The following is a 24,445-nucleotide window of genomic DNA, read 5'->3' as shown; positions in this document are numbered from 1 at the left end:
TTACTTGTCACGTAAGTGACTGACCACCCTTTGACCAACAGGATAATTTAAGATAGGTTGTGAACAGCTCTTAAAACGTCAATAATTATTATTTATCTTACTGCCTATTAGAAAGGCATAACCAGTGGTAATAACAGTGTAAAGTACACTTTTTAAAAATATGTAAATATATTTAAATAGAAGAGACAGAATAAAATTTAAGTAATAGTCTCAGTGGTATGTATATGAAAAAATTATGATGATGTAAGTTGAATCTTGCAAAACCTTCTGAAGTTGCCATAATTGGACCCAATCCCCCTCTGTAGATTGGTCCTATTTGTCATTTACATATCAATTCAGCCATCACTGAGCCACTCAGGATCAACTTCTGCACCTCTACGCACATGCTCCTGCTAGTAACTGGAGTGTGGAGTCTTTTAAAGTCAGAAATGTAGATATCCTCTTTGCCTCCTTCACATTACAGCATCTTTCAGGAAACACTATGGGGGTGGGAAGGGGATGGCTGGTTCATGCAAAGCCCAGGGAATATGATGGCAAGGATAAAACCAGACCCACTCTCCTGCCCTCCTGGGTGTCTCTGCATAAGTCAAGTGATCACTTGATGGAACATGAAATGCAAACTGTGATGAGAGCATCACCTCCATCTCAGGATGCCCATAATCAGAGTCAGAGGCTGCACAGTAGTGATAGTAGAGGGGCACTGGCAGCAAGACTGGAGATGAGGAAGAGTTAACTAGGGCAGGGGGAGGAAAAACTGTCCAGTTTTTAGTGTTCTTTTTACTATAAAGTATAATAAAAAATCACAGTTAGAAGGATAAGGAAAAGCTTAAATAGAATGTTTAACTGTTCTGTTGTCCTCCCAATGCATGAGTCTGTACCCGGCTCCAGAGGCCACTTTTCTGGGAGACAGCTCATTAGGATTTGCTCCAGTCATGCAGCTATGGCTCCCTCCCTGACTTCGTCCAGGGGTCTGCAGCACTCAGGAGAAGCACCCAGAGGGCTTGCTCAAGCAGAGCTGGCTGGGCCTGGGCTCAGAGCTCCTGACTCAGCAGGTCTGGGGGCGCTGACAGTTGGCATTTCTAGTAAGTTCCTGACCAATGCTAATGCTGTCCCTCATCAGTCGTATTTCTCAAAGCCTAGCCCCGCAACCTTGCCCGGGCTCTGTGGGATGGGTTCAAAAGGAGGACTGCTCAGCCACACCCCACAACTTGAGATCTAGGATCTCTGAGGCTAAGGGCCCAGGAGTCAGAAATGCAGCTACCGCGGACCAGGCTTCTGGAAAGACGAAGTCCCCCCATCCCCGTCTCCAGGCCCCGATGGGTGGTGCCCTCCCCAAGGGGCCTCCCAGAGTGGCTCGCCAGGGGTGCCGAGCTGGGCCCCCCACAAGCTGCCGCCTGCCCCCACTCGTCGCCCCGCTTACCCTGCAGGCGGTAGAGCTGGCCCGTGCTGCGCTGCCGCGTGATGTGCTGCCAGTAGGCGCTGCGCGGCAGGGGCACCATGGTGCTCAGAGAGGAGGCCCGCTCGCTCATCTTCACCTGGAGCTGTGGGCAGAGGAGAGAGCGGTGTGTCAGCAGCGCCGAGGCGAAAGGACTGACCGCGGGAGGAAGCAGGAGAGCCAGGAGCCGGTGGGCCGCGGAGCCAGCCCCTCGGTGCGTCTGGGGGCTTCCCTGGCCGTGGTGGACAGCTATGTCCTTGCTTGCCCAGATGCACCCGCCCTTCACCTGCTGGCAACAGGGATGCTCTGCTGGGGACCTTTCCTCCAATTCAGCTTCATCCTGGTGGGCTGCGCTGGCCACAGTTCCAGGACCAGGCCAGTGACCAGTGTCAGGCCAGCAAGACCAAATCCCCCAAGGCATTAATGAGAACTCTTATGAGGAAGACACTCAGCAGAGGGGTGCCAATGGTTTATGTCCATTTTGTCCTCTGTTCCCTCCTGAAGAGGGTCGAGGAGGTTTCCTGGCCCACTGTGGGTGAGCCAGAAATACGTGCTGAATGGGATTGTTGACGGGTAGGAAAGGGCCAGAGCAGATCCTGTGTTGGAACAATGATGGGAGAAAGTGAGTGAGTGAAAACCACTCGGGAGACAGCCACACCCTCCAGGGAGACCAGGGTCCACGGAGCCAGAGGCTAACGCACCACTTAGCCCTTACTCCCTTTGGGTTCAATCTGCCTTGACCTGGCTGCCCAACATCTAGCATCAGGAAGAAACCCTGCACGTTTGACCAGGTTCCTTGTCTCTGCTGGTCACTGTTCAGACACCAAGGGAAGAAAAGAGAGGATGGCACAAGCCCCTGGACTTCCAGGAGTAGCCAGTGGCCACACCACATCAGGGGAGGTGACCACACAGGGAGGGAGGTGTCTGAGAGAAGGTGGCCTAATGGTATAGGTAAAAAGGGGTCAGTCATGGGGACAGGCATTCGAGAAGAATGGGCATGGGACAGGAAGCAGCCTCGGGTCCTCTCTCCCCAGATCCCCAGTCCTAGACAAGCCATGACACAGTCAATCATGCCACTGCACAGGAAGTGATTTTTCACAAAGTTTGATTTCCTGGATGCACCCAGTCTTAAAAAAAAAAAAAAAAATCCCACCCAGACACACAGGTTTGTGTGGGATGTTCACTGAGGCATGGTTTTCAATCAGTGGCAACTAGAGGTAACCTAAGTGCCCCTCAGTCAAGACCTGGGGAATTGCCAGTCCACAATGATGGTTAGCAACTGTTTTACCTAGAGACATAAGATTTACACTGAGGAGAAACACATACATTTTGCCCCATGCACAGACCAACCGTCACACCTGGTCAATGCCATTGCAGCTGCTCCTGTGAAGGGCGGTGGCACTAAACACCTGCCCAGGGGGTGTAGGAGAGCTGGGTACAGTGCATCTGCTTCACCTCGCTGAGCACAGACAGGCACAGGAGAAAGAAAAGGCGACACAACAGCAATCAATGCCCATTTAAGGTTCTGTTTTCAAAGAAAAGTGTCCCCTTCTACCTGTTTTTGGCATTGGAGGGTTATGTCCACCCTGTAAAGCCAGGATGACCGAGGCTCATGTCCTGGAGACTCGCACCGGGTCAAGGAAACTCAACTTGAATAAAGATAATAATTGTTACTTAAAAGATTATTTTGTTGCTACATGTTGCATATAGTAGGTTTTCTGGACAATATTCCTGGTCCCGTCTTAATATCAATTACCAAAATGTGTCCCTAAGTAGAACTGCAACACACTTGGTCTCATGGGATACCCTTTCCTAAATATGCACTCGTAAATTAAAAGGCACAAAAGCTAAGTACTAAGTGAGTAGAAAAGTTCAGCAGCTCCTTCTGAATATGTAAAAATCTCCGAAAAAAGAAGCAACAGTTTTTTTTGGTGACATCTGGTAACGTTCCATCTCATTTACATGGATTTTAAGAAATATGGTGGGAAGCCTGAATTTAGAGATTCTATTTGATTTCTTAAATATAAAAAGATTAAATTTAATGTAATAACATTCTTAATATAAGGCTAACACTTGGGGAATAGCAGTCACTTCAAATTATTCACTTCTTACTGCAAAACCATTTAGGTGTCCCTGCATGATGGGACTGTATTTTTAGAAACCCTCCTTAAGAGCAAGAATGAGATGGCACCCACACCATGTTTTATAGAGAACAGTGCAAAGCCTGACTCCCTGGTTCCCCCTCAACCTTTTCAAAGAATATCTAATTTTATAAAAGGAACATTCTAATTGTCCTCAGAGGAAAAATGACAAGAAAAGCCTTCCCTTCTAACACTGCAAATATCTCTGAATAATTCTCTAAGCCTGAGAAGTCTCAGGGTGTCACTTGGTGACAGTCTAGCAGGGAAGTTCCCTGTGTTCCTGAATGCTCACGTCACTCAAACTAGCCAAGAGGGAATGAACGGCACTCATGGTCATCACGGGTGAAAAACCGAGCCAGCACCCGTTTGAGGAAGAGTCAACACAGGGCAACCTGGAGAATCTGGAAAGAACCATGACCGTCCTCCTTTAGAAAAACACACACACACACCCTTTCAAATAGTTTGGCTTTTTTTTTTTTAAACAATAGGCATAATACTTTCATAATTAAAAAATAATAAAAATTACCCTCAACCATAAAAATACAGGGGTTTCTATGCCATTATGTGACAATGACATTCCTGAAGTCGGGCTATGGAAAGGCCACTCAAAATGTGAGATCATTTCCAGCCAGAGTCACTGTTCCTCTGGAGCATAGCTTGAACAGCCCAGGGAGGCTGCAGGGGATGTTGGTTGAAAATGGTGGCTGAAGGAGGCCTGGGTGGTGGAGGAGGAGGGAGGCCTCGTCTGAAAAGGTGGGTGCTGTGGACTGTGGGCACGTGGGCTAGATGGTGCAGGCCGTGGAGCATGCTCTGCTAGTCTCTCATTTTCGACAGCTGCCACTGGAAAGGCCCTGCCCAGGAGGCAGTTGATGAAGGGCATTTCCCTGTCCAGATTAAGGTGACAATGGCACAGATGTTAATCTGGGCTTCCCTTGCCCAGGAAAAGATCCCGACGAATCAGCACATCTTCACTATTATAGCACATCTTTCCCCCAATGCGTCAAGTGCTCTAAGCTCCGTGCAGGTACAGACACGGTGCTGCACTGGAACAAACTATATACGACAGCTGCCCCACACTCTGGCCCCGCATATTCCAGCAAACACATGCCCTCAAAATGTATTTTTTTTTAAAAAATGGTAAAAATCATAAACCATCCATTTTCTTTCCTCTGAAAGTCAACCGAAGAGTTTCATGAAACACTGGAGTTGTTAGAATTTGGGGCGCAAACAGGCCAGTCTCTTGAGTTAATCAGCCAATAAACCAAGTATCTCCTGTCAGACAGCCCAGATCCAGCAGCCCCTCCACTCCCGTGCCTCCCCTGGCCTTTAATGCGCCATTCAGCTGCTCCCACCTCCAAGGGGCACTTTGGCTCTGAAGCCTGAGAACACCCTCCCCTTCTCACCTCCTGCCAAGACTCGCCAATCACCTCCCTAGATAGTTCCCTCAGACTCCTCCTTCTCCTCCCTCAAGGGGATCAGGTGCTCCCAACAGCTACCTCAGAGCCCTGTGCTTATTCCAATCATTTCTCCATTGTGCGACAGCTACTAAATTAGCCCATCTCCCTCTGCAGACCTGGAACTCTAGGAGAGCTGAGAACAACAGCTTTTATCTTTGGGGCTCAGCACTGACCCGGGCCTTCAGAGGCTAAATGAATGTGTGGTGGATGGATGAAAGAATGCAGAAACCCAGCCTTTGCCCAACCAAGTAGCAGGAAACCGTTCTCAACCCAACAAATCCATGTCTTCTTAGCCCAACGCTGAATTCATGCAGAAACTTTAGGTCCAGGTTAAATCAGCATGGTTGTCTGTGGCTGGCTGTGGAAGACACAGTAAGGACTTCACCTCGCTCTCTGCTTTGTCATTCAAGTGTGAGCTGAAGCGCTTGGGGAAAGATCTGCTTGTGTGTAATTATAATTGTTCAGGACAGACCAGTAGCAGGAGAGTTCAGTTCTACATGCTCAGCTGTGCCATCAGCAGCATGAGCTCAAGATGCCACCAGGGAGGAGAGACAGGCTTCATGAAGTCAAACAAGTGCCCCTTGTCCTTCAAGAGTGAGCCTTCCCCTACACAGACGGGTTGCCTGTAGGTCTCTTCCTAGCCCAGCCTGAGTCCTGGTGCTGCCAGTCAATCTGGGCTACCAACTGGGTAGCACCATGCTGCCGGGAGAGAGAAGAGACCATGGACCAGGAGACCCCTGTCACAATTTCAATGCTGCTCCGCGTCAGCTCTGTGGTACTATAAGTCTCTTTCCTTATAAAACTAAGAGACAGACAATAACACTGAAAACAAATTTAGAAAAATTATTAGACTGTTATAAAAAAAAAGGAATTTGATACACACTACCTGTGTGATCCTAAAATAATTCCATCATGTGAAAGAATCCTGTCACAAAGACCGCATATTGAATTATTCTTCTTGCAAAATTTGTCTGGAACAGGCCAATCTCTAGGGAAAGAAAGCAGATTGGGGGGTGGCCTTGGTCTAGGAGCTAACAGCTAAAGGTGATGATGAAAACATCCTGGAATAGATAGTGTCAATGGCTTCACAAACCCCAATATATTAAAACTATTAAATTTGCAGCCTCAAAGGGTCCATGTGCATAGCAGGGTACATATGGCATGTTTATATCTCAGTGAAGCTGTCACCCAAGATAGAAAAATCAGGTAGTATGTGTGACATACATTGTTTTAAAGCACTATACAGTGAACTAGCAGGTATACTTCCTGTCAGGCAGTCTCAGAGGAAGTGACATTTAAACGAAGACCTGTGTGACCATGGCTGAAGCATGGTATTTATCATCATTGTCGACAGCAGTCAGATCCTTTTAAAAACTTCCCAACACTCACAGTGAAGAGGGCGAATGTCCAGGGCCTGTCCTCATAATGAAAACATCACATGCACCTTGCTGGGAGAGAAAATTCTAGTGACCAGACCACTGTGATGGTTTTCAATGGGGAAGGAACAGCTGTCCCCCCAGCAGCAGGCCACACTACAGCCTCCGTCTTCATGCAGTTTGGCTGTCACTGCCTGGGTGCTGTGCACCTCTTTCAGAAGTGCAGAGCTGCAGACCATCCTCGCCACAGCACGGCACCACAGTGTCCCTCTCTGCAACCCAGTTGCCTTAGCACAGAGCACTGTGGTGGGCAAATGTGGACAGCCTGGCAGTCTGTGATGGATTGATGCTTCCAGTCTGTACACTGTGTTCGTGACACTGCCTGGCCCATTCAGCAGATCAGGACTTTAAGACCCAATTCCACCCTGCTCAGACCCACCAACCTCCCTGGGCTGCTCCTGAAAGTAACTCAAGAGGGGCTTCTGGTACATGCAAACCATACCGGAATCTTCCATGCTCTCAATCTGGGCCCTGATGGGACTTCACGGAGACACTGCTGTGACAGTAAGATTCAGCTGTGAGTTTGAAGCCACATCCACTCCTGGATAATCTTCTCAACCCCCGAAACTTCCAATGCTCCTCCAATCCTGACGATTTCCTCAGTTTAAGAATATACTGAGGGTTGGGGTTGTGTGGGGTTGTGGCTCAGTGGTAGAACACTGCCTAGCACGTGTTAGGCGCTAGGTTTGATCCTCAACACCATATAAAAATAAACTAAATGTATTGTGTCCATCTACAATTAAAATATTTTTTAAAAAAAGAATATATTGACAGCCAGGCACAGTGGCACATGCCTGTAATCCCAGCCGCTCAGGAGGCAGAGGCGGGAGGATCCCAAGTTTAAAGCCAACATCAGCAAAAGGGAGGCGCTAAACCCTCAGTGAGACCCTCTCTCTAAATAAAATAAAAAATAGGACTATGGATGTGGCTCAGTGGTAGAGTGCCCCAGATTTCAATCCCCTGTAACCCTTCCCCACCAAAAAAGGATATATTTATAACCAACAAATGTCTATGGCTATTTTAAACACAAACTGTGGGCAAAGCTGAGCCAGAAAGGATAACCCAGCCCAAGAAAGAATTCCAGATGAGACTTGTGTCTCCATATCTTTCTGTCCTTCTGCTCAAAGCTCAGCAGTCCCCTCGGCCACCACATTCCAGTATTTTCCAGGCTGCATCCTCAACAGTTCTTCATAAAACTTCTGCTGATCTGCTCTCCTGCAAAAACGGTGTCTGTAAACATAATCCACCCATGCTCTCTGCATCCTGGATCTTCCTTTAGCCTGCAGAAGTATTGTTTAACAATCCAGGAAGGATTGTTAAAATGCAGATTCCTGGCTTTGCCCCTGGAGTTTCTGCAGAGGGAACCCAAGAATTTGGATTTCTGATGAATCCCCAGATAGCTCTGATCTTCACTACCAAGGGACTACACTTGGAAGTCCAAACACCTTTGGACCAACCATTCTAGGAAAAGTTTCCCATCATAGTAAGAGGCCAGCCTTGCAAACCAGACAATCTGTGTGAATGCCCAGAATCTGCCAGAAAAAAAAAAAAAAAAAAAAACAGCACGACCCTAGGCTAGCTAGGCAACCGTCCTCCGTCCTGAATAGCTTGTCAGTAAAGCCGGAGAAAAAGAGTTACTACTTGGCAGCTAATTCCTGGACCACATGTGATTCACTGTGGGGTTCTATGAAGGTGAGCAATATTTATAATTAGCCCCATATAGTGAGACTCTCTTTAGCAAGGGTTTCTGAACAAGGTCATCATAGGAACATTCATATTCATTTTAAAACTGAAATGTTTGATACCAGACTGTGTTTCTGGCTTGAGGGCAGAAGCCTTAAAAAGTTTTCAGGCAATGGCCACAAGAAAGCCACATATGAGCTCAAGTAAGTAAATATGCATGGAGAACATATTAACCACCTGGGCCTTCAATGACAAACGCAAGCTGAGCCATACTACAGGCACCAAGGGGAGGAGCAGGAGGGAGCCAAGGAGCCCTCCGCCCTAGGGGGCCCTGCATTGAGGCTGCTCCCTCAAAGACAGCTCAGGCTTTGGATCTGGACATATTTTGCTAGGCACCAGAGAGAGCAGAGGGGCCCACATTTTTGCAATACTTACAAGGGATTTAATTAGACTTGTAATAACTTGTGTTCTTTTTTAGTATTCTTATTTTTTTTTTTTATGTTCAGGTAATACAAAAAAGTATCTAAGGTAAACTTTAAGTCAATCCTGTATCCAGTATCTCCCACCAACAAAGATAATAAAAAAGCACCTCTATTATGTTAGCCTGTTTTCTTTGTCTTTTTAAAATGTGCATGTGTAATGCCTGAGCATATAGTTGCACTGTCTTCTTTCTATATTATGAACACATGCTACACTGCTAAACACCACCATCTCCACAATGTCATTTCAACGCCCCCACCTCAATCTGTCCTTGGGCTGTACCACCCTTTCTTTGCTCCACTTCCTAATCTTTTTTTTTTTTTTTTTTTTTTTTTTTTTTTACCATAGGAGATAGTAGATTTAAATCCTGACCCAATCTCCTTTAGAGCATTTTTTTCCTGCTGACCACAATTTTCATTTGGGGACCCACTCTATCCACAACTATTCCAATGACTGGTTTTTAAATGTTTTTAAATTTTAATTTTAATTTGCATATCAAAGGGACTTTTCCATTGACTCAAAAATTACATTTAAACGTTGCTCTATCAAAAAAGTAGATAAGTTGGCAATTTCATTTTTTATTGTTAAACAAAGAAGTCTTACCTTCACATAATTGTGCAATCTGTAGTCATTTGAAAGAAAAAGGGTAATACTTTGAGAATTGCTAAGGTTTAGATGTGAGGTGTCCCCCAAAAGCTCAAGTATGAGACAGTGCAAGAAGGCTTAGAGAGGAAGTGATTGGGTTGGGAGAACCTTAAGCTGATCAGTGCATTAATCCACTTGAATGGATTAACTGGGTGGTAACTGTAGATGGGTAGGGTGTGGCTGCTGGAGGAGGTGGGTCACTGAGAGTGTGCAGCTGCCTCAGGGCCTTTGCACTCACTCCCCTCTGCCTAAAACACTTGGCCCTCAGACAATTCAAAGGCTCCCTGCTCCCTTTCCTCAGATCTCTACCTGAGTTCTACTTTACCAAGTGACAGCTCTGGTCACTTTCTCTTGCTTACACTTATCATCCTCTTCAGAGTGCTCATTAACTCTTGATGAATATTTATATGTTGATTATTGACTTTTGATTGCTTATTGTCCATCTCCCCTGGAACAGTGTGTGAACTCCTTGGAGGACAGAACTCTTCCCTGCTCTCTGCAGTACTCCTGCCTCCTAGACATAAGCCGGTGCCATAAAGCAGCCTCCTGCCCACGATTTCTCTTCCTTTGTTGTCAGGTTTCCACAGTCCAAAAACACAAAATGGGCCCAGAAATAAAGAATCCATGTGTTTTAAATAATTCTTACTACAACATATTATTATAATTCTTTTGTTTTAGTATTAGCTTTTACTCTCTTGCTCTGCCAATTTGTAAATTGAACGTGACGTTAGCTACATATGAATAAGCGAAACAATGCATACAGGGCTAGTCACTAGCCATGGATTCAGGCACCCACCCACCAGGGTCTTGGAAGGCATCCCCTAAAAGTAAAGGGGGGACCGCTGCACTCACATTTGTAGACTGAATTAATTTTTAATAAAGAGATATGTTTCATATTTATTATGTTGTCCATATTTTGGAAGGATACCAAAGAATCCAGCCAAGTGCTGGCCCTCAGGACGTCCGATCTGGGCTGCCAGAGCGTGGGAGACTTATCCTGCCCCCTCCTCAGCACTCTTTGACTTTAGACCACGTGCAAACTGAAATCAACACATCTCAAAATAAGTTACACCCTACGCCATTCACTAACTCCAGGAATTCTGTGACCTTGGATAAGGCACTTGGGGGAGGAAAAGGTAAGGGGGCCACCCCGCCAGGTTCGGTCCTGCCAGGAGGACGCCTCTTCCCGCTCTGGACTTTGTGGTGCTACTGGCCCCCCCTCCACTCCAGCTCCACCCCTTTGCTCTTCTGCAAATGACGCTAGAAAATGAAAACCAGAAGTTAAAAGGAGACTAAAAAAAAAGAGTTCTCAAAGAAACCAAACATAATTTCAAGTCTAACTTGAAAGAAGTATTCCGAATATCTCATGAACAATAAATATATGTTTTGAGCTGAATCTTAAAGTGGTAGGTCTGTTTCTACGAAATCCAGACCCAGTGAACAATAGTCTTACACAATGAATTTCCTTAAGAAGACTTGAAAAATCAAGCATGAATTTGTGTAGTGTACAGTCTCTTTACCAAGCTGGACAAGTCTGTGTCTCTAAGGTTTATCCTTCACCCCCACAAGGGTCTCACTAATGCAGGTTGCCCTTGGGTGCTGGGCCTAATTTATTGAGATGAACACATTGGCTGCATTCTTTGGGGCTCTTTCTGCTTGATGAAGCAGGTTCATTTAGTCAATACAAACTGCTTAAAATGCTAATCACTCTGTCGGGTGGCAGTAAGCAATTCCTCTCAAACAGAGATGATATGGAACACGGTCCGTAATCATCACAGGCAACCACGTGGTCCGTGAGGAGAGATGACTCATTCTGAAGGTGCATAGAGACCTGCATGACGTCCTGTGCACTCTCTCCTCACTTCTCCATTAGCTGCTCTCCCTCGGTGCTAAAGGAAGAGCTACTTCATAAAGGAATGGAGTTTTCTGCAATAAGGGAATTCAGCAACTTACCACTTGTTCTTGCTTCCTAAACACAAGAAACCTTGTAAACACACATGGCCATATGCTTGAAAAGACTGGTCAAGGTCCACTGTGACTAGACAAGTGGGAAACGACGCCACGTTTGACATTCTGCTCTCAGCACTGGGCAGGCAAAATGTTTTACTGTGGATTTTTCTCTGCATAAAGGGCTTCAAAGGAAGAAGGCCAGTCATTCCCTAGATCCTATGCTCTTCCTTGCCTCTTCTGAGACAGTTCTTCTTCTTGAAAGTATATATCTTCCCCCCCAACCCCCAAGGACCAAGGACCAAGGATTCATTTTAGCACACAGTTCTCCTAGTGTGTTCCCTGGACCAGAGGCATCAGAATCACCTGAGTCTTTACTGGAAATGCAAATTCCAATGTCCCATCCCAAATCTTCTAGAACATGACTGGGGAGGGGGGCAGGAATCTGACTTCGCCAGCCTTGCAGGTGACTCAGCAACACAATGCTGGAGACCCAGGGCACCTGCACCTTCCCCTCCCTCCCCAGCTCGGAGTACAGAACTCCACTTACCAAATCGTGAGCCTTTAATCTTCAGTTGCCTCCTCTATGAAATGGACTCACAAAATGTAAATGCTTTAGTATCTTGAATGGCAATATAGCAATACCTGTTTAAATGTCTAAAATGTATAATAATAATAATGCACTAATTTAAATAATAATATCAGGGAGATCAGAATAGAGCAAGTGGATGAGGGAAGGAAAGAGAGGAGGGAAAGGGAAGGGAATGGGGAGAAAACTGAGCAAATTATATTCTGTGAATATATGAAGATGGCATAATGAATTCCACTATTAAGTATAATTATAATGCACCAATAAGAAAATTTCTAAAATAATATTTTTAAATGTATTTATGTGCTTCAATTCAGCAATCTTACTCTTGAGTTTAGAAAATTCCATTAATTAAGATATAGTTTAGATACTCACTTACCATTGACAGTATATAAGAACACAGGTCCAAGGTGTTTATTATGGCATTGTTCTTTAGTGGCAAAATAAATCTGATATACCTATAGATAGGCCCAATAAATTCTGGGAAATATCATAAAGACTGGGAAATATCATAAAGTCATTGTAGAGAACGGATAAGGTAGAGGTTGACAAATTTTCCTGTTGCAGGACACACCGTCTCACTTGGCAACTAAAACTCCTCAGTTTCTTGGTGGAAACAGCCCAATACACAGGTGACTGGGAGCGGAGCTGTGTTCCAATAAAACTTGACTTACAAGAAACAGGCACAGGCCAGATTTTGTCCCTGGGCCAGAGTTTGCCAGCACCAGAATCTGCGCTGACTTCACAACTTGTAACAATTTCCACTAGGTAGACTGACTGGTAAATTAGAAGTAGATTCTTTGCAAATGAGCAACATGGTCGCAACTTTGTAAAATAAACAAGGGCCCCCAACAAACCCCTGCTTGCAAGGGCAGGCATATACCTATGTGTGTCTAAACTTATAGGTAGATCCAGGTACCGGTGCAGCTTAGAATGGTACAGGAGGACAGAAAGACATGCATTTCTTAACAAGGTTCAGGAGTTGCAACTGAAGAGAAAGGAAGCGAAAGAGATGCCTACAAACAATGAAAAAGAAAATAGCAGCAATCATCATCTGCATGATGTTAATTTTGTGGTTAGTTAAATTTCACACACATGAGTTAATGTAAAAGTTAAATTTGATATGATGTAAAAATCAGTCCCTATCTCCAAATAGTTGGGAAAATTAAAGGAAACAAAGCATGCAGCCCCTCAGCACAGAGCCAGATGGAGCACAAAGCCCTTGGGTGGACTCAGCCTCCTGATGTGGTTTCCTGCCCCTTCCTTCACCCCTACAGCTGAATTCTGCACTCAGGGTCCTTGCTTCCTCCACTCACTCATCCCATCCCTTCATATACTCAGACCACAGTGGCTGGAAACCTAGAAATGAATAAAACCCAACTCCTCTGGGATCTGATCAGAGAACCCAATGGAAACCCAGCTGTAGTCATGTCACCGTCTGTCCCACATGATGCTAATTGTGCCTTGAGCTGAGTTCTCTCCTTCCTCAGGCCAGAGAAGGCTTCTCACATATCATTCCATGATTCCAGGCACATAGGAGGCACTTACTTAATAAAAAATGACTGAATCATTGATGTATGAATTGACCAAATGAATGAATGAATCTCTTAGTGACAAGAACCCGCTACCATCTGCCCTCCCCTCTCCAATCATCCTCTCCTAGTACAGGTCAGTAATAATCCCAGCTCAAGTTACTTCTGTAGTTGGTATGTACCAGGTGCTGAGCCAAGCAAGTGTCTTACCTAGCAAGGTATAACTAATATAGTTCCCACTTTACAGAGGGGAAAACAAATTGTAAGGGTGTGGAAGGCACTTGTTCAAGGACACCAAGCTGGAGGGATGCCCAGCTAGGACTTGGGAGCTGGCCCTCACTCCAGAGCTATGCTATTAGCTACAGCTCATAGGAAGAGCTGGGGATATTGTGAACACCCTAAAAGGCGGGCTTGTGCCTGTTTTGTTCATAATAACAAAGCTACCTGGATTGCATCTCCAAAGCTTAGCAAAATAGCAACTGGCCAAAAAGTTGGGCTACAAGGAGATGAGGATTCCCCTGCCACCTTAGGAATAGAGTATCAGAACTTTGACCAGGCCCTTGAAACCCTACTGTCCCAAGGTCCTTCTTTCAACTGGAAATTAACTCTCTGCCAAACACACAGTCTCCCCAACTTTCTAACGAAACCCCATCCTCACCTCATAGGCTGCATAAGCCTGACTCCAGCTCTGACAGATGTTTACCAAGAGTCACCCAAAGAGCTGTCTTTATTTTCTCCAACTCCTCTCCCTTGTTCTGACATTTGGTGGCAATGGGTTGGGTATTCCTATGATCAAAATGTTATGAAAACATCACAGCCTAGTACTGAACTTTCAAGGAAAGAGCAAGCAGGGGCTTATTTCCTAGACATTCAAAGAAAAAGAAAGAAAAGGAAAAGACAGAAAGAAAAGAAAAAGTGGGTACAAGAGAAAGATCACTTTCTTGCTAAGGAAAAAAAAAATAAATGCAAAGGAGACGGGCCTTGGTGAGCAGAACTTTGGCTGAAACAATGGTTCCACTGTGGCGCTCAGCTTTGACAAGCAGACTGTTTGTAAAATCAACCATTTGGGGCCAAATTCCCAAGTGCAGCATTTTGCCGCATACCAGATGTACCCCCACGGTTATTTTTGTGGGGAACAAAAGTGATTTGCATCAATTTATTCAGAGCCATCTGAATCCTCAACCACATGCATAAAACAAAATCATTGCTCCCTTTGCTTCTGGTGATTCCTCATGCCTCCTTCTTAGGGAAATCCTCTCCCGCCTGTACTCGAGGAGAGCGCTCCGCAGGGACTGAGCTCTCTGTGGCCTTCTAAATCCGGCTTGCTTGGACCCTAAGCCTTGTTTGGGCACCAGGAGGGAAATGAACTTGGAATTCTGCCTTTTTTTTTTTTAATCTATGCTCATAACGGAATTTATTTGATCTTCCTTCTGTCTGTTCAACAAACTTTTATGCCCATATCAAGAACTTATAGCAGGCAGATGGGGCCTTGTCCCTGCCCCCAGAGGCCTGCAGCCTAATGGGGCAGCTACTTTCTCACTTTTAAAGTTAATATCTAAGGCAAAATCCCACCTGGTCAGATTGACCCTTTAGACACCATGCCCTCAGTCAACAAAGCAAGGTGACTAGAACATGCCAGAATGGAGGGAGGATTCATTTCCTGCCTGGAGTGGCGTGGTGGGTGGCAGGTGGAAGCATCTGCCCACGTATCTGCACTGTACTTTGTCTTGTTGCTTGGTTATACTTTGCTTTCAGAGGAAGAAGTAATTGAGCAGATTTATAAAGTCCCTGCTGAGTACTGGGCCATGCTTAGCTCCTCACAGAAAGCCCCCTGTAGTCTGATGTGGTCGGGCTCTTTGATAATGCACTAACAGCATCAAGGACTGCAGGACACATCTCAGTCTATCACCCACATTCCCTGGGTCGCCTGCTACACCCTGCTGCTTCCCGGTGCCTCTCTGCCTCCTGGTCTACTTCACACCAGCTGAGGGAGTAAGAGCAGAATCACTAGAACTGCTCACATCTGCTAAATCTTACTAGCTCCTTTCCATCACCTCATGTGTACTAGCTCATGGGAACCACACAGCAAGGCAAGGCAAAGACACTGTCATTACCACCCACGTGTTACCTCAAGTACCTAAGGCAAAGAGAGGCAAGTTCCACAGCTCAGAAGTAGCACTCAATTCTGGACACAGTGATCCAGCAGATTCTGGCCCCCCCTCTAGCAGAACTCACGTATTTTTAGAACCCAGTTTCTCAACCTTGGAATCACTGTTGTTGGGGGCCAAGTTATTCTTTGTCCTGTGCATTGTAGCAGTATCCCAGGCCTTTATCCATTAGATGACAGTAAGACTACCAGTGATGACAACCAAAACTGACCCCAGATATTACAAAATGTCCTCTGGGACACACGATTGCTACCCATTGAGAATCAATGATTCAGGGTTTAGAGCCTCAGAACCAGGGTTTAGAGCCAGGGTCATGGAGCTATAGATTCAGGTCAAATACTAGAGGACTGATTTGCATGGCCCAGAATCAAACAAGACTGTTAAATGTTTAAAGTAAAAAGTATCAGAGGGGAAAGTAGGGAAGCAACATCAAAGACGATTATGACTACACATTCCAGTTTGCCCAGCAGCAATCTATTCATAGGCACTCTTTTAATCAGAACTGGCTTCATGGGCATTCGAAGTATCCACAGGCACAGGCTCCCATGCTTAGAAGGACCCCATGCTTAATTTCATGTCCTATAGCTGCCATCTTGAAAATTATAAAATTTTTTAAACAAGGGTTCTATGTTTTCCTTTTGAGCCTACAAATTACCTAGCTAATCTTACTCTTGTTAGAGTCTACTTCTGCTCTCAAAAGTGTCCCAGTTTAGAACAAAAGAAAAAATTCCATGATCATCATACTGATCAGACCTAACAGAGCCTTTAAAAGCTCACCACTCAGTTTTTGCCTCATTGATTAAACACACACACACACACACACACACACACACACACACACACACAAAAGCCTAGTTTCCTCTTTTGTAGCAGACTCTTCTATTAGATTCTGTCAATAACACACACACAGATGCACACACATATTTGCATTTTCCAACATAAACTCTTGAATATACATCTGCCCTGACACTTTCCCCAGTAAGAGCCAGCCTTGGCTACCGAAGCAATAGTTATAATCTTCACCAAAAAGCAGTATCAAGAAAATAAATGTCTTGGCAAAAATATGAAGGAAGAAAAGATACATGTCATTCCCCTAAATCAGGGGTTGCCAACATGAATATCCATGTGGGTCATGCAGAAACTACTCTGGTTACCTAGACAAGAGAGAGGGAGAATTAGTAAAAAATTAAGGGCATTCACCATTGCCAAATTCTGCCACGTGACCAGCGCTAGCTTCATGAAAGAAGGTTCAATTCATGAGTAAACGCTAGGGAGTTCTAAATTAAAGAGACAAGACTCTAATTACCTTTAATACAAGCTCCGGGACAGCTTCTCCTAGCTCCCACCTCCAGCCACCTAATACGGTAGCAAGGTTTACAGAAGAGGCTAGCAAGAGAGAGAGAGAGAACACGCCAGGGAGTAGGCTTTTATTGGGGAACAAAAAAATTCCAGGGAAAATCCCATCCAATGAAGGTTAAGGGGGGCAGCCTCCCAAGGTCAGGGGTGACAATTGGGTCTTCGGGGCATTGGCCAGACACACCTCTGCTCGGACAAGCCTCTGCTCGGACAAGCCTTCGAATTGGGAAAGGGTGGGGAAGGCTCTGACACAGCTGTGTCTAAGTGCCTCTCACCCAGCCAGGGAGGTAGCTCAAATCACATGCGAGGATGGCCTCCCACACCAAATGACAGACAATTAACCAGGCAGGCAGGCTCAGTTAACCAGATATTCCTATTTTTTAAGAAAGAAATCTGTATTTCACATGCAGTCTCCCATAATAATTGCTGGTAACAAATTTAATTTTAAAAAATACCATGTGAACCAAAACATCACAGACTAAACAAAAAGTGGCTGCATTCTAGGCTCACAACACTCCCATGATCTCTGAAAATCTAACTCCTGTTCCTGGCCTGGACATTTGAGGCTTTGGCCAATGTTCCTGGCTGCCTGAACCTGGGCCAAGGGATACTGTTTCGCTTTTCTCTGGAAGAGGCCTCCTATTTCATGCTTGGACATGCTCATAAATTCTTGGACAGAAGTTCCCCATTTCCGATTCAGCAGAAATAATCATCTGGACCTTCCCAGAATGCTGTGACCTTCATGGTTAGTGACACCATCCTTGCTCAACCTCTACATTCCTCTCCATGCTGCATTCTGGTTAGGGAGCTATAGACTCAGGTCGAATTCTAGAGGACTGATTTTGCATGGCCCAGAACTAAGAAAGGCTGTTAAATGTTTAAAGTAAAAAATAAGAGAGGGGAAAGTAGGGAAGCAACAGCAAAGATGGTGTATGGCACAAAGCCTGAAATATTTACCATGTGGCTCTTTACAGGGAATGTTTGGCAATAACTTACTACTTTACTGACTTCTCAAAACAGATTAGCAAGTGCAATAACTTGATTTCCTTCATCTCTATATCTCTATCATTGTTCCCATCTCTATCTTCTTGACTGTGATTAACACCTCACCTATAATCCCAGCAGCTCAGGAGGCTGAGGCAGAAGGATCTTGAGTTCAAAGCCAGCCTCAGCAAAGGCAAGGCACTAAGCAACTCAGTGAGACCCTGTCTCTAAATAAAATACAAAATAGGGCTGGGGATGTGGCTCAGAGGTGGAGTGCTCATGAGTTCAATCCATGGGATGGGACCCCCACACACACTGCAAAAAAAAAAAAAATACTGCTGCATACTTACCATACTGTAAGGCTCACCCTATTCACTCAGAGCCTCCACTCCCAAGAAACATCTTGAGATGAGGAAGGGCCATGATATGAACCCTGCTACCATCAGGCTCTTCACGCACTGCCTGACTATATCCAGCTACAACCTGCTGGTAACATCCAATCTGTTTCATTTTCCTACAGAGGAACAGCCAGAAGCTAAACGACCATGGAACGATGTCAGGAGTTCACCACTCTGGGAGAAATGGTAGAAGGTAAGGTGACATTTGATTATCAGACAAAAGTACAATGAAAACCCACATGGAGGCAGGCACAGTGATGCACACCTGTCATCCCATTGACTTGGGAGGCTGAGCAGGAAGATCACAAGTTCAAGGCTAGCCTTAGTAATTTAGGGAGGCCCTGTTTCAAAATAAAAAATTAAAAGGACCAGATATGCAGCTCAGTGCTAAAGTGCCTAGTATTCAATCTCTAGTACCAAGAATAAACAACAACACTACAGCGACCTAAGCTCCAATAAAACCTTCTCCAAGAAGATGCTCTTTACCCTTGACAGAGACCTCTGCAGAGTGATGATGATTTCCCTATCAATTGTTTGTGCTTGATTACATATTTTTTTAAAAATCAGTCTCTGGATGGGGTGGCACATGCCTGTGATCCCAGTGACTCTAGAAATAGTGGGAAGATTACAAGTTGGAGGCCAGCCTGGGCAACTCAGCAATATCGTATCTCCAAAAGAAAAACAAAGGGAAAAAAGAAGAAAGTAAGAAAAGAACTAGGGGCTAGCTCAGTTGTAGAACACTCCTGGGTTCAAACAAAAAAAATCTGCCTCATTATCTTGTATCACATGTGTTTGCCACTCACAGTGGGAGAACCTTCTCTCGCCCCCATCATTCATTAGTCCCATTTGACTCATGCCAGAAACTCAACTGTTTCTGTTTCTGTTTCTATAAATACAATCGTGCAGGCATGGTTTTAAAAAATTCTATGAAAGAGGACAAACCTTAAGTGACACCACATCCCTCCCAGATCCTCCAACCTGTTTTGTTCTCTGGTTAGCCAGTGTTAACACGTACGTGCGCATCTCCCCAGGAGAGGAGCTGAGTATTTACAGACGCACGCGTGAGTGGACAGAGCATGCTGAGGGTTCTGCTTCATCCTCATTCATTTACTCTGTGTACCTCTGACACTGCTATTCGACAATCCGCGTAGCCACCGTGACGTATTTCTCACTATCGGCCTCCTGTCGTTACTGTTAGATCAGATCATGAGCTATTATCAGTGGCCTTTGGGAAGACTCACCCCTTTCTAGTAATTTCTGGTACTTCAAAATCAGCTCCCTAAGAATGGGAGCAGGTCCTTCCTGCAGCACCTCGTGTGCTGTCTGGTAGAGAAAGTGATCCACAAATACTAGCTAAAAAGAGGAGTGTGAGGATAGACATTTGTGCGCATGTCATGTTCCCTTCTGCAAGTACATCTCTGGAGTAAATTCCTAGAAATACTATTACTGAGCAAAACTATGTGTGAATTTAGCTTTGATAAGTAAGAACAAATTGAGCCAGAGACGTGTCTCGGTGCTGAAGCACTTGCTCAGTTTACACGAGGCCCCTGGTTTCATCCCCAACACCACGCACACACAAAAAAGAACAAATTGTCCCCCAAAGAGACCACAGCAAGTTGAACCCATAGAACTATATTCCTGCATATTTTGAGACATATAAATTTAAATTCCTTATATGAATTTTAAACTCCTTTCAAGATGCAAAAGATTTTTTTTTAGGGTTGATTGCATGTTCTCCTGGATAAGACCTAACGCATTACTTTGCAGATGGTGGACAGGTATTCCACAAAAGTTTTGGAATAATTAATAGGCCAAGACATTAAAAAAATTTTTTTTAGTTCAATTGTGGGAAAAAAAAAAAGCTGATAATTGCTTTAAGCAGTTTGCTAAAATTAACCAATTAACTAGAGTCCATAAGTAGAAGAGGCAAATCAGACTTTTGTGGGGCTGTGAGGAGGGGAGGGGAGGGACTCTGAGCAAGGTGTTTATACATTTAAGCTCAGCATGCAAGGGTCATTTCAGTGTCCAAACAGAGATGAAATAGATTCTATAATTTATTTGATGCCCTCTATATTTAAAAATGTGTGGCATACTGTTTTTAAAATTAGGTTGATATAAATTGATTTGGTTTCAAGAGTGTAGAAGAAGATCACTTGAATTCTATAAGCTCACTGGTCAATCTTGTTTGGGAAATCCAATTTGGAAGTATATCCACCCACTAAATGAACAAAAAGAGGTGAGAAAGCTCAGCTCAGATTGACCCTGGGACCTGTGTTTAACCAGGGATCCTGAGGGCAGGGAGAAGTCGCCCAGGGGCCTGAGCAACCTCCACCCCCAGTGGAGCCCACCCTGGCAGCCCTGAAAAGACCCGCTAAGCTGCAGGATTCTTCACCCTGCAGCTCACTCCTTGAAGGAAATTCTAAAAATGACAGGCCTGGTGGTGGCATGAGGAACATCCCACACACTGCCACTCCTTGTTCCAAAATTAGACCTCGTCACAGACACTGATCTCAAAGGTGGCAAAAATAGCTGCTGCTTCAGGGAGGACCCAAGCTGTCCTCCTCTGCAGCTTCCCCAGGGAGGTGGAGGCAGCTGGAGAGGCAGAGCCCCCTCGTCCCATTCAACTGTTTGTCCCACCCCCACCTTCGTCTATCACCCTCAACAGAATGACAGAAATACATCACATGTGAGGTGTGGGAACATAGGGAGGGATCATAATCCACCAGCTCACTATTGCCAAACGTTCCAAAATAAATGAGAATTCTTTTAACCAGTTGTTGTTTTTCCCTTTTTTCTTTTTCTTTCTTTCTTTCTTTTCTTTTTCTTTTTTTTTTTTTTTTTTTTTTTGGTAAGTTGGTTGATGTTTCTAGAAATCGCTCGGTATATTCAGGCATGTTCTCCTGGATAAGACCCAACACATTACTTTGCAGATGGTGGGCAGGTATCCCACAAAAGGTTTCAGGCGATCTGAAAATGCTAAGACTGCTGCGTAGGGAGCTCTGTGCTCTACCACCCCTCAAGGGAGTGAGGCATTGCGGCAGAACTGGGGGCTCAGGAGCCAGACAAGCCCATCCTGAACCCCAGGCTCCCGTAGTCCAGCGTTCTGCAGGACAGGCAGCCGGCAACAGTGAGTCCTTGCACATTGAGGATTGTGAACAAAATGTTCTCTTCTGCTGTCGGCCGCATGACACGAGCTTCTCGTGTCTATTTAACATGGTGTCCTGTAGCACACAGGCTGAAGTAGGTCCTCAATAAACATTTTTGAATGGACAAGTGACTGAGAACGGGTAACCTCACAGTGGCGAGTAGAGAAAAGGATGGGAACTACCTGGTGTGCCACAGAAGTGGAGACTCAGCAGCAGCGGCAGTTACAGAAGAGCCAGGCACACAAAACAAATGGTATTGTCATGAAGTAGGAAAGATATTTAAAAAGTAGAGATCAAAGTTCTAAGGAAGGGCTGGGTGTGACTCAGGGTAGATCACTTGTCCCACCTATGCAAGGCAGTGGTACCAGCCTCAGCACCAATGACACAAAACCATCACTAAATAAATATTGTAAGCGGCAGACGCTAAGGTTCCCCTCTGACTTCCTCCTCCTGGAGTTTATGCCCTTGTGCGGTAACCTCTCCCTCAGAGTGGGCAAGAATTGAGACTCACATTTAATCAACAGAACATTCTAGGGTGACGGCAGGTGACTTCCTTAATCATGGATTGAGACCACTGGGGAAACATGGGGTTATCCTGGCAAGCCATTCCAAACCCAGGCCCCACTAGCTCTAAGCCAGGTATCCTGGGCCTTCAACCCAAGGGTCATTGAGAGGGTTAGAGAGGAGACAAGAAGTCCTTGAAATACCATCCATCAAAGAGCAGAAAAGCAACACATGTTTTATTTTTATTATTTTTGATGTCATTATTGAATTAGTGTCTAGTGGCTATTGTAAAAATGATCACTGGCTGGTGTCTTAACATGTGACATAGAGCGTTTTACAGCATGGAGGCCAGACATCTGAAGTTGGTTGCACAGAGCTGAAGGTATCATCAGGGCCGGTTCCTTTCAGGGGTTCTAGTTCTTGAGACTCCTCCAACTCCCAGAGCCCGCCTGCCTCCTCTGGCCCACAGTCCACCTTCTGCCTTGACGGCAGCAGCATGGCACCTCTAAGTCTCTCTCTGATGCTCTGCTCTCATCTTCCCATCACCCCACCCCTCACTCCCTGCGGTCCCTTCGTATCAGGTCACTCTGGACCTACTGGAGCATCCAGGACACGGCCCCTTCCAAGACCTGAGCTTGGGACACATTTGCACAGTCCCTGCCGCCACATTAGGTGACTTTTGTCAGTTCTACGATCACAGCCTGGGCACCTTTGGGGAGCTCTTATTCAGCCAACCACGGCTGTTGCTGGCACACAACCCACAGCCTGGTCTTTACGTGCTTTGGGATTCAGGGTAGCAAAGAGGGCTCCGTCACTTCACTCAGGGCTGTGACTTCAGACCAGCTTGGGTCCTGGGTGTGGCATTCCATCTGCAGGTGCAGCCCTGAGGTTTTACAGCAGGAGCAGTGAATGGCAGGGAGGGCTTCCCAGTAACGAGGCTGAGGCTCCAGGTGAGCTTCCCATCCTTCTCCAGTAATGGCCTCAGTTTCCTCCGAGAACCAAGCCAGCAGTACTGCAAGGCCATTCCTAGCAGAGCTCAGCCACACCTGTGTGGATCTACTCCCAGTTCCAGAAAACTCTGAACAGCCCAGGGGACGGTAGGCCAGCAGTGTCACCTATGTATATTCCATTTTATCACAGTGTCTCTTTTCTTCCCTGATCAGAGATATTCAAGTTCACTGATCTTCAGCTTTCCACAACCCTCAGTTCAACCTGCTTGAGTGTCATATCCCATTTTGGACCTTTACCCATATCATCTAAAACAGGATGTTGTTGCTTTAAAAAATCACATCCATTTTACAGAACTTATTAAGCTTATAGCGAATTAAGAGTGGATGACATTATTTTCTAGTTAAATTTGCAATGGGATGATCTGAATGAATGACTCATATTCTCGATTAATTTTTAGTGGAAATAATGAGAAGGTTGTAAATGGAAAACACATGTGCGTGCAGAACCTGCCTTTCAAGCACAAAACAATTTATGCTAATTATGGCTTCGCAAATGAGGTAATTTTAGAAAAACTTCTTTAGGAGCTTAAAAGCATCTAACAGAATAGCCACACAAGTCTAATGCAGTGACATTTCCCTCTAAGTTTTCAATGACTTGAGTTTTATAGCTCTGTTTCTCTTTCTCCTCCTCTCCATCTCTTTATTCCCATTAGCCCATCTTCCCATCCATCCACTGATCTACCTATAGTTAAATATCCATAACTGCTAAGTATCTGGAGAACTAGGTACAAAGGGTCCATTATTTCAAAAAGAAAAGCTTATGTATAACAAGCATATCTCACCTAAACTTTACAAGGAGACTCAAAGATGAATACTATTAACTTTCCCACTATACAAAGCAGAAGACTGGAGTCTGGAGAAATCAAGAACTTTGCTTCTTTCCTCAGACCAGAATGTTTCAGAGTTGGCATTGGAACTAGCTCTGCCTCCGTTGACAGGGATCCTACACACCGCTATATGGCATTGATCTCTATCTCTGCATCATCTGTGTCTGCTCCTGTATCAGTCCCAGATTAGTCAGGGTTTTCCAAAAACAGATCAACAGGAAGAGAGAGATAGAGAAAAAGAGATTGAATGGATGAATGACTGATTGATTGATTCTAAGGAATTGGCTCACCTAATCATGAAAGTGAAGTTCCAGCATCTTCAGTCTGAAGGCCTGAGAACCAGGAGAGTGGAGTAAGTTCTATGAATTCCAAGGCAGGGGCCTGACGTCCCAGCTCTGGACCATCAGGCAGAGTGCCAGCTCTCTCTCAGCCTGCCTTCCGTTCTATTCAGGTATCTGACCAATTAGATGAAGTTCATCCACATCATGGAGGGCAATTTGCTGTCTTTGATCTACCCATTTAAACATTATCTTGACCAGAAACACCCTCACAGCAATCCCAGAATAAAGTCTAACCACATACCTGGACACCCCATGTCCCAGCCAGACTGGACACTCCATCCAGGTCACCACCTCTGACATTACACCTACTGCAGGAGTCTAGCTCCTGCTTCTCCTGAAGTCTCAAGTCACGCTGGCTCACTGTCT

The 24,445-nt window shown here is 45.2% G+C and overlaps 1 protein-coding gene across 1 annotated transcript in view; it reads right to left on the bottom strand.

Annotated features, from left to right (window-relative positions):
* DOK5 (docking protein 5) overlaps positions 1 to 24,445 on the bottom strand; it is a 147,083-nt gene that overhangs the window by 5,195 nt on the left and 117,443 nt on the right. Inside the window, exon 7 of the mRNA XM_081289687.1 lies at positions 1,421 to 1,541. Within this exon, the coding sequence (XP_081145813.1) occupies positions 1,421 to 1,541 (121 nt within the window). The remainder of the gene's footprint in view (positions 1 to 1,420; positions 1,542 to 24,445) is intronic.

The sequence above is a fragment of the Spermophilus citellus genome (assembly GCF_964194105.1).
Source record: "Spermophilus citellus genome assembly, chromosome: 4".
In the NCBI taxonomy this organism is placed as follows: domain Eukaryota; kingdom Metazoa; phylum Chordata; class Mammalia; order Rodentia; family Sciuridae; genus Spermophilus; species Spermophilus citellus.
This window is presented reverse-complemented; position numbering and strand designations above follow the sequence as displayed.